Source organism: Poecilia reticulata, linkage group LG5 (assembly GCF_000633615.1).
Source record: "Poecilia reticulata strain Guanapo linkage group LG5, Guppy_female_1.0+MT, whole genome shotgun sequence".
Taxonomy (NCBI): Eukaryota; Metazoa; Chordata; class Actinopteri; order Cyprinodontiformes; family Poeciliidae; genus Poecilia; species Poecilia reticulata.
In genome coordinates, this window is record NC_024335.1 from 4,879,575 (window position 1) to 4,890,703 (window position 11,129).

Genomic DNA, 11,129 nt, shown 5'->3' on the forward strand with positions numbered 1-11,129 from the left:
CAAACCCATGTGGGTCCACCACCATGTAGGGCCCACGTAGGCTGTGGCCCTACATGGGCAAACCCATGTGGGGCCATCGGAGAACTCGCGGACAAACCCACATGGGACCCATATATCAGCCCTCCTTTTTTCCACATAGGGCCCACCTAGGATTGGCAGGGAAGTGAGCATGGTGGAGATCTACAGAAAACTTTTGAATGTGATCCTAGTAATATTGACTAATCTGCCGTGATTTCTTGTGTGTTTGGAAACAAAACATGATTATTACTCCCGACTGTGTTAGTGGTCTAAACAAGTTCTCGTTTTTTAATTTCACTTTTCACTTACTGATGTTTCAAATGTTTTATTTCAGCCATCATAGACCGCAATTTGTCGATAGTGCCCCGAAATCGGATGAACAACCAGACTGACCCGTTTCCAACATCTGACTACAGATATAGTGAGACACAATACACATTGGACATGATTTATGAAGTACAAATACAACTATGAATTTGCTAATTCTTTTGATTTTTTTTACAATATGTCAAACATTTTTGGGAGCTTTTTGTTACTTGATGTCAACAGCAGATTTTATAAAAGTAACCCAAGAATCATGTGTAATGTTAAAACCTGAACTTGATTAAACATCTCATTATAAGTCGTTGTGAATAGTATGTTTGAAATTGGCTCATAATTGAGTCTAACCTGTGGTACACTCACATTTTCTTTCCTTTTTTTTATTAGACTCAAAGACAGTCTGTTAAATGATATGGTAGTTGTTGATGCATTTATACATTCAAAATGGAAGAAGCTCTTAGTTTTGATGCATTCCATAAAAAGTGAAAGTAAATTAAAGCGTTTGACCTTTTCATTATCTGATCAGAGTCAATCAATGGATAATCGTAAATCTGCAAACTCTGATCTGCTGACTGATGCTTGACTTGTTTATTACATTTAATAATACATGTTTGGTTGTGCCATAGTCCTTAATAGCCTGATAGGTGCAATTCTACTAATGATTCTAAAAGCAAAAATGCAAACGCTTCATATTTCACCATCTACACTATAAATTATTAAACAATTTAAATAATGCAAATTCAACCATGTTCACTGCTAAAATGTTAATTTAAATGTTTCTTTTCTCCTTATTTTTTTTTTTTACCTTTTGCATTAGGTCACCCGTTGAGCCAGACATCGGGCTCAGGAGGAATGGCCTTCCAGGGTTTAATGTATGCCTCCAGCTATGACCATCTGGCCATCCCTTTAATGTCCAGGGACAACGTCTCGGTGGTTAGTTCAAATCCTGAGCTGCTTGAGGAAGTTAAAGATGTGCTGATTCCTGCTGAGAGGCTCAGAATTGAGGAGGGGCAAATTATTGGAAAAGGTGAATCTCTTATCTTGTTCACACATTAACCCATTTCACTTTGTACTTTCCTTCATTCACTGTTTCTTTTCACACAGGTCACTTTGGGACCGTTTATCACGGATACCTATTGGATAGCAATGAACAAGAAATTCATTGTGCTGTGAAGTCATTAAACAGTAAGTGCATTTGTTTATAAAGGAAATTAACATCACTGGGGTTTTCATTATGCACCATTCTAAAAAGTTCTGGAGATTATCTTGTGGTGTTAATTGAAAGTATTATTGCACCATCGCTCTCTAAATGAAATGCTAGGTAGAACCTTTTATATATTAACAACAAATGTAGATAACATGTAGTAGGGTGCACTGATTGCAGTTCTGTGGCTGATCACCAATTATCGATCTTTAAAAAAACTGATCTGCCGATTCAGATTTTTTGGCCGATACCAATTTGTTTTGTCTTTAATGTCGCTAAAATGTCACTGTCGCCAACTCTGCAAGAAAGTTGCTAACTTGTTAACAGTCGGGTGACTATTATGAACTGCAAACACGCACCGGATGAACTGGTCTATTAGTCAAACCTGTCTCACGGGAGAGCAAAAGAGTTGAGGTGAGTAATTTTTAGACCTTTGCCAAGATAGAAAAAAATGGGGAAATAAGATCGCCTTCACATGTAAAGTATTGATCACCAATCTCCTAAAATGAAGGAAATCGGCTGACGATTAATAGGTACAAGTGTTTTCATAATGAAGTCTGTTTGAATTTCACAGTGTAGAACAAATTACTTTGCCTTTTATCCCCCTGAACATTTTCAGTGTTTTGTGAAAAAGACTTGTCTGTGCTGAAATAGATATTTGCTAATAAGAGTGCATCTGATAATAACAGGAATCACAGATCTGGGTGAAGTGGACCAGTTCCTCAGAGAAGGCATCATCATGAAGGCCTTTCACCACCCCAACATACTGTCTCTGCTGGGCATCATGCTGCCCAAGGAAGGACTTCCTCTGGTTGTTCTGCCATACATGAAACATGGAGATTTGCGTCACTTCATCCGATCTGAGCAAAGGGTGCGTTTACCGATGACACTGTATGGTGCAATGACCTTGATTGTGGACGTTTTTTTTTATAATATACCTACTGTCCAAACTAATATGTCTTTGATTTACGAATTATTTTTTCTTTCGCAGAACCCCACTGTGAAGGATCTTATTGGATTCGGGCTTCAGGTTGCCATGGGTATGAAGTATTTGACACAAAAAAAATTTGTTCACAGAGACCTGGCGGCAAGGAATTGCATGTGAGTGTGAAACAAACCCTGTTCATATCGCAGACCTTAATGTATTTTACCAGGATTCAATGCTTTTGACCAGCTTACAGTAAAGTGAAGTGAAAAGAAAATACATGTTTAAAAAAAAATCTGATAAGTGTAATGTTTAGATGTATTTAAAATATACTTTGCTAAATTGTATTTGAAACTGTTGATTGAGGGATGTGTGAACTTGCTTAAAAACACCTATTACATGAAAAATATCAGGGAGGTGATTGCTTCACTGATTCCTCTCTTCAAGGCTGGATGAAACCTTCACAGTAAAAGTTGCTGACTTTGGTATGGCGAGGGACGTGTACGACAAGGAGTACTACAGCATTCAGAATCACAAAAAAGCAAAGTTGCCAGTGAAGTGGATGGCAATTGAAAGCCTGCAGACACAGAAGTTCACAACAAAGTCAGATGTGGTGAGTGTGGCTGATATTCAGAAAGTTTGAGATAATCAATGGTAAATTTGCATCTGCAGTAAGTGTACGTGTGTTGCCAGTGGTCGTACGGCGTCTTAATGTGGGAGCTGATAACCAGAGGGGCCAGCCCATACCCAGATGTGGACCCATATGACATCACGCATTATTTGATGAAGGGACGAAGACTTCCACAACCACAGTACTGCCCAGATCCTCTGTAAGCTTCACTCTGTCTCCCTTTGCATTCATGCTCATTACCTATGTGTAATTTATTCTCGGTATGAATAAATGGGCTAATCCAATTGAGAATCTGTAGCATTATTGTTCAAAGGCAATTTTTAACCAATCTGGCTGAGCCTGAGCTATTTTTTTGAAGAATAAAAAGTTGACGTTTCTGGTTTGTGCAAAGCTGGTAACAAAAGAAGTGGAGCTCTGATTGAAATGAAGCCCCATACCAAACGAGACCGATTTTTTTTCCGCTACGATTTTCACAAATATTTATTACTGTGTGGTTTTATGTCACATAAAATCCCAAATTAGATGCGTTGTAGGAGGTGGTTGCTATCATTCAGAATTTGACAACCTCTGTTTCTGAACTCGTTTCCAGGTTCAACTTCTCTCGAAGTCATTTTCTTAAATTCTTAAATCATCCACAGTTACTCCATCATGTTGGCATGCTGGGACCCAGAACCCGAGTGCAGACCCAGCTTCCACAGCTTGGTTGCAGAAGTGGACGAGATCCTGTCCGGTCTGGAAGGAGAACACTACATCAACCTGAAGGTTACTTACATCAACTTGGACCAGCCAAGGCCATATCCGCCTCCAAGTGGTTCTGCAGATGAGGCCGAAGCCTCGGACTTGGACTCAGACGACCACTCAGCCAGTTAAGGTTGCAGCGATGCAAGACTGCCTGAAATCCCCTAAAAGGAAGAGAGACCCCAGATTGCAGTGAGGAGTTCTTCATACGGAAAGCAGTTATTTTACTAAGTTGTTGATGGTTTTCAAACCCAATCACTACTGATATTTGAAATAATAAGTTCTTACTGGAGATGATGAATAATTCAGGCAGTTTCTCATCATTTCTATGTAGCAGAATGGGGGAAATATTTTTTGCAGCACTGGTACAAATGAGACGAAATGAATGTAAGTATTTTAACCTCAGAGGAATGTTTTTCAGTGACCTCTGATTAATGCCCATAGGTCAGCAGTATTGGGTTGTTTTTTTTGTTGTTTTTTTACTTCCACTGTTCTTATTATACATGGATATATCATGAAATATGTTTCGTGACCTCAAAACATGAATTTAATTCATATATGCAGAACTACTACAATAAACCTGCAGGACCATGCAGAGCTTACTTTGCTTTTCAGAATCTCATCTCATTCTCGTATTTATTCACTAGAGGGCAACCGAGGCCTCCATGCAAAGAGAACTGTTCTGCAGCAAGGCTTTGGCAGTGCGGTAAAACACCTCCAATCAAAGTTGTTGCTCAAACAGCAGCACTGTATCTATCTGAACCTGAAACCTGAAACAGGTAGTGCGACACATTTTTTGTTAATTATTTGATTTGTGAATTTAAAAATGATTGGACACAATCTTTAGCAAAACAAGAGATATATATATAAATGAAATTGATTATTGTATTTTTTTTATAACTTTACAATATGGTTCTCTCAAGACAATAGACTACAAAAGATTTCTACAATCAACAGTGGCTTATTTGTAATCTTGTTGTGTGACTGTTTTTTGTTCATAACAATTTTATTTCTTTTTCCTTATGTTTTTTTTTTTTTGCTAAACTGCACTGATTTTTTTTTTAAATAAACACTTGACATCAATTTTTTTATTTTTTTATTTTTTGATGACTCTTCTTCAAAGTTACTAAATATGGTAATATAGCCTAATCATTTACAGAAATGATATGGTTTCAAACTCTCTTTTTGCTTTGGAAAATCACTGCAAAAAGCAAACGTATAACTGGTTCATCAAAGCTATAAGTGAAAATAATCCTGACTGCAAAGGCAGAAACCTGAGGCAGAAAAAGCTTTTATTCTCTGCCAGGTAGATGAGAGAAACACACACACTGTCAGAGGTCTGAAGTGTGTCAAACCAACCAGAGCAAAAAGTACCTGCCTGCAACTGATCTCTGCATCCAGCTTTTAAAATTTCCTCTATGAATATTTTATGGAAAACATTTCAATGACTAGCTTTTAGGTTTGGAACATGCTGCTGTAATAAAAACAACCTGCTTGTACTCAAGTAGGTTTTCCAAGTTGTGGAAGTTAGCTTATCTCCTAAAAAAAAAGAATAACGCTCTAACAGAAAGCCACCATCATGGCTGTGTTTCTTCATTTATAATGGATTAATAATGGATTACCAGGAAGTATCTGTGCTTCAGTGCTGCCATTAATTTTATGTGTCAACTTTAAGAAATCATTTGATCCAAGAACAGAAAATGCTTTTCCTTCCACAATTAATTCCTGTTAACATTATACTGACATCGTATACCTCTGGACATCCAAAAGGTAAGGAGGATAAAACTCACCATCACGAGTCTATATGCTTTGATTGCCCATCACTGGAAATAAATTTTCTATTCTATTCTCTTTTCTGTTTTAGTTGAGTCTACTTTGCATAGAGAGTTTGTTGAATAAAGTCTTTTAATTGGACAGTTGAAGTGTTTTTATTAATAAATTGGAGAGAATTTGTTTGTGCTTATTCCATGTATGCGTATTTCCTGGCTGTTGGAAAATGCCAGAGCTGGGTTTATTCATTCATCCATTGTTCATTTAATGAATAAGTCTTAAAAGGCAAATATGTTTAAGCAATAACTGAGACTGAAACTATTTGGCTAATATTTTTCTGATAATAAGGGGATGCCCCGACTTGGTAGTTTGGATCTAACTTAGAAATGTAATTAATAATTGCCTTCAGCATTTAGTAATTTGTTGCCAAACCAGACCTATTGTTGAGCAACGATCATTACTATGTGCTGAATAACTAGACTAAGTTCCGATATGACATCCCCATACTCCCAAAAAATCATTCTGTTGCATAATTTTGTTGTGCATATATAGATAGATATGTATATATATATTTTTTTTTTCATAAATATTTTGCACCTTTTTTCACACTGTCCTGGTTTTTGGTGTAGAGTTGGGCTGAAATCTGTGAAATATCATACAGCAGCTGTTGTGTGATCCATGGATGAGCCAAAGTAACTGTGGCTATAGCTATTTCCCGTCAGGACTTATGCAGATTTGTCCTTCTAAGACTGAAGCAGAGAACACAACAAATGTGCTATGTGAACAGTTATGTGGTGCTGCAGCTTTATTACCAAACCAGCTATAATTCTTATAAATAAAACAATACCATTGATTAAGTAAACATTGCATCAGATGATTCACGTTGCAGCAGTAAATGTGAAATTGCCCGCAGGAGTGCAGAAAAATATGAACTCAATTCACTGCTCTTCACCCAGTCCTTGCTGTTTGAATTGCAGCTGCTGATGAGTTATCTGAAACTTTTCATCGGTAGTCAAGGTCTCTCCGTTTTAAATGCCTCATTCAGAAAGAATTAGCAGAACAAGATGATGGAGGGGGAAAAAAATCATTTAAATTTTCTGAGGGTGTTCCATTAGTCGCAAACAAACTCATGTAGCGATTGGATGTCAACTTTGCTGTGTTGGTTTTTGTTTAAAGTTTTTTATTTCACAATTAATACACAAGATATGCTATATAGGCTACTGTAGGATTATTTACCTCCTGTTAATGTTTTCCCTTTTGAAATATAGGTTTTCCTAAGTGAATTTTTTTTGTTAAAAAATATCTAGTGGATTTGTAGCCTGATGCTTCTTTTCTGCAAGCTGAAACTGCTATCCTTGAGCTTTTGTACCGTCAGTAGCTGCCTGAATAGGGAGGCAGTCTTCCTCCCTCTCTCTTGCTCTTCTCCATTGTCGCATTGCATTCTGAAAGAGGATGAGGACTTGGGAGGTCACAGATGGAGAGAAGTGTTATGTTTGTTCCTGTCTCTGCTCTGCGAGTGAATGTCTCTGCAGATGAGAATATATTGAAAGGCAAGTACAAATTTGCACTGCAATAAAAGCGCTTTAGAAACACAAGGTCAGCCACATGGCGGACTGCACCTTCTTATTTCTATGGCTCTTCGGAGTTTCTCCATCATCCACCTTCTGAGCTCAGGTATATTTTTTTGGCTTATGAAATGAAAATGTGTGGCATAACTGGTACCGCAAACTGAATTTATGAGGTTATCCAAATACTGCAAACATCTCTACATACTGAGGTTGACCTTTACATATGTTTTCAGTAAAAGAGAAAAAAAAGGTATTGAACGCCTCTCTCTTAATGATGAAACTCATTTAAACATCAACAAGAACTTAACTGTCTCACCTACCTACACAAAATTCATATTTACATAAAACTCTTTCGCTACTGTAATCATTTACATACATAAACATATACTTACTATTCCCTCAGTTGTCTGATCACGTCTATAAAGGCAAGGAGTCCAGTCGGGAAGGCAGAAGTCTTTTACCAGGTGTTTGTTGATCTCCAATTTGATCCTCAAAATGTTGTAGATTTTCCTTTATGATGATCTGCCTTTTAGTGCAGATTCAGTCATGTGGTCTTTTTTTTATTATTATTTTTTGCCACATTTCACATGTCAGAAAAGAGTCTGCAGGTTTTAAGACAGGGTGCAGGATGGGTTAGCTGTACCAGGACTGTTTCCGATGTTGTAATAGGTGTTACGTTTGTATGTGTTTCTCCATCAAAATCACACGTAAAAGCAAAGCATGCATCCTAGCTCTCAGCTCGTGACCAGTGTGCTCTTCTCACACACAGTGGGACAACGCTCAGGAACAGAAAAAGGGAATGTGGAACGCAGCAAAGAAGGTGCAAATCAAGGCATAAGAAAAAGAGAACCCTGCAGTGAACAGCGAAGAATAAACGATCTGATTAGGGACTGGCTTTGTTTTTTCTATATAGAAATATTACCCATATTTCTGTCCCATATTTGTATGACATTAAGGGGAGTACCGGCACTTGTTTTTCCACTTAAAGCACTGATCCAAAGAGTGCTACCATCTGTACCTAACTCCTGGTCGAGTCACTCTTGGCAGGCTGGAGACTTGGGGGAGGTTCCATACAAGCAGGGATTTGGTGGCGCGTTGGTATGGCACAAAGATGATCTGGCACTCATTCAGGTGAACTTTTTCAACATGGTCAAATGTAACAGGTTATTACCACATGAAGAAATGTCTTGTCCTGCAACGTTTGCACTGACAAAGATTTTTTTTTCCCTCCTTCAGTCTATTAAAGTCACACTTAACATTTGCCGACAATGTATCTGTTACTTTCACACCAAGTCCTAGCTGGGAGCAGCTTAGCAGGATATGTGTCCAGCTTACTCATTGTTTAGCAATGTCATTAGGGTTTATATGTGCTCAAGCTAATCTGGTGATAAGAACACCAGCAAAAAAAATGTCAACATCAAATGATGTAGTGTTGTCTGTGCTGATGGAAATCCTGAATTAACCAGGAAAACTGAGGATAAGCTTGTTGGAAGAGAAAAGGATGACATTTGCCCTCTAATATGGCTAACATAGTGAAAACCAAATTAATCTAATGGTATGAATAAAGTTGATTGATTGATTGATTGATTGATTGATTAATTGATTGATTGATTGATTGATTGATTGATTGATTGATTGATTGATTGATTGATTGATTGATTGATTGATTGATTGATTGATTGATTGATTGATTNATTGATTGATTGATTGATTGATTGATTGATTGATTGATTGATTGATTGATTGATTGATTGATTGATTGATTGATTGATTGATTGATTGATTGATTGTAATGTCAACCAGAAAAAAATTACTAAATTACTTATGTGGCGCTATTAAACATCAACCATCATTTAGGTAGAGTTTGGTATGTTTCTATTTTGTGGACTCTGGGTTGTTTTTATCTTTTGGTTGTTCTTGTGTTCAATCTTGTTCTGTTTATTGTTTTACAGGTAACCAATCATCTTGATTGACTCATTTTGACTGTTTGTTTGTAACATTTGTTGTTGCTTTTATTTGATTGAGGACTGAAACTGACACACATATGAGTCAAAGACAGAGGTAATGAGCAGGATGCTGGAGAACTTGACATCATTCTGAGGAGGTAATTCAGCCATGTGGTTCAAGTTAGACCAGGAAAACATCTAAGTTCAAGAACCAGAACCTGAATTTGAAGACCCCTGCAGTAGAGGATGGTCAATGCAACCACAGAGTCAAAAAAGGACTTCAGAAGCACCACATGCAGGTAGAGTCTGCTCTGACCCTTTTTTTTTTGGTAGAGAACACTAATGCTTTGACTTGTGAGTACATTCTAGTTCGTTGTTCAGGTGAGTATCTGGGAACTCGAAAGAGTCAATGGTCTCAATTTCAATCCTCTGGATGTTCACCTGTGTCAGTGTGGTGGGTCTCCACCCATTGTAAATACAGCAGAGTCACCAGAGAACTGTTGACGATGTCAGCCTGGAATCTTGATGAAGAAGTCACAGGTTGAACACAAACAGTCCCAGTACTGTTCCCTACTGTGTCTCTGACCAGCATGTCAGGGACACAGCCCTGTGTCCTCACATACTGTGGGTGGTCAGTGAAGTATCCATTGATACGTGAAAAACATTTTTCTTGGAAAAATAAATTGTTTCTCTGTTTATCACATTTAGCAGCACGTACATGAGGCCGATTGACAGATCAAATACCTTCCTCCTGACTCTAAGAGGTTGTTTTTGACAAGGAGCTGTGCATTTTTTAGACTGCAACAGAACTGGGAGAAGGTGGAGGAACTCGAACGTTCACAGATTATCTGTCCCATATTATGCTGTCATGTCATGGTGACACATTTAACAAATATATAAACATATTTTTGGAAAAGTTACATGCTGCTTTTTTAAGAACCAAATAACAAAACTGTTGATTTGAGACTGTTTTAGTCACTTCTAGCTTACTTTTAAAATTGCTTTCCTTAAGTCTGAGGCCGTACAGGATCAAAGTGTTTTGGGGTCAAAATTTAGTGTAATGTATGTTTAGTGTTTCTTTTTAAAATCTTGCATATGAACTTGTGTTTCCTGACTTGGGTTAACAACATTATGTTAATCCTGTAGTCCAGTTAATACAGCTTGATTTATTAGAATTATCTGAAAAAAAAAAAGAAAATAAATATAGCTTTTAGCCTTTGAAGTTTCCAAAATAAGTTGTCTCTTATTATGGTGGGGGACACCTGATGCAGAAATTAGCCACATTAGCTCACATGGGCAGAGTCAAAGCAGGTCTGCAGACAGAGAATGTGGCTAAGAGATATTTTCTGTTATGGTGATATGTGTTTGTCTTCCAAAAGCCCTGTTGTGGCTTGTGAGCCTGTTGCCATGACAACCACCATCAGATACCAATTGTGTGTAGGAAGGGAGAAAGAAAGTGGTGGAAAATTAGCAAACTGTTTTATGCGTGTTTTGTCAGTTATTCATAACTTTAATGTATGTAGTGTCAGGGTGATGATGAAATATTAGTATGCAATAAAGAAATAATCAGATTTGGGTGTAATGGGTAATAACTGTAGTTAATGAAAGGATCGTCACACTACATGGGCTTTTAGAGTGAATGTCACCGTTTCTGGGAATACTCTGGATGCCCATATATTTACTACCCATATGAAAACCAGTCCCATGCTCTGCTCCACACAGAGGGTTTGGACCCTCGGCTACTGGGAAACGATTGCTTGATAGAAGCGTGATCTCTGCTGAAGTTTTACAGTTTACCCAATTGCTAACATTTGTCTGTGACGTATGTAGCACAGTAGTTCAACACTTTGAGGCTTATCAGAAATGGTTTGCGCTGTAAACAGCCACCTCCCACAACGCAGAGAGAACTGTCAAGCTGAACTAGACCGCTGTTAATGTCACTTCAGTATTTGAAAGCATGATCATCATGGACTGAATGGCTGAGGTCACTTTCTCCGATCTCATTGCC

At 37.8% G+C, this 11,129-nt stretch overlaps 1 protein-coding gene across 1 annotated transcript in view; it reads left to right on the forward strand.

Moving 5' to 3' along the window:
• LOC103464537 (macrophage-stimulating protein receptor-like) overlaps nt 1-4,454 on the forward strand; it is a 12,798-nt gene extending 8,344 nt beyond the window's left edge. The window contains exons 14-21 of the mRNA XM_008408708.2: nt 353-439; nt 1,157-1,366; nt 1,444-1,524; nt 2,233-2,414; nt 2,535-2,644; nt 2,916-3,081; nt 3,162-3,298; nt 3,738-4,454. Coding sequence (XP_008406930.1) covers nt 353-439; nt 1,157-1,366; nt 1,444-1,524; nt 2,233-2,414; nt 2,535-2,644; nt 2,916-3,081; nt 3,162-3,298; nt 3,738-3,969 — 1,205 coding nt within the window. The 3' untranslated portion in view covers nt 3,970-4,454. The remainder of the gene's footprint in view (nt 1-352; nt 440-1,156; nt 1,367-1,443; nt 1,525-2,232; nt 2,415-2,534; nt 2,645-2,915; nt 3,082-3,161; nt 3,299-3,737) is intronic.
• Nucleotides 4,455-11,129: the final 6,675 nt, after the last annotated feature.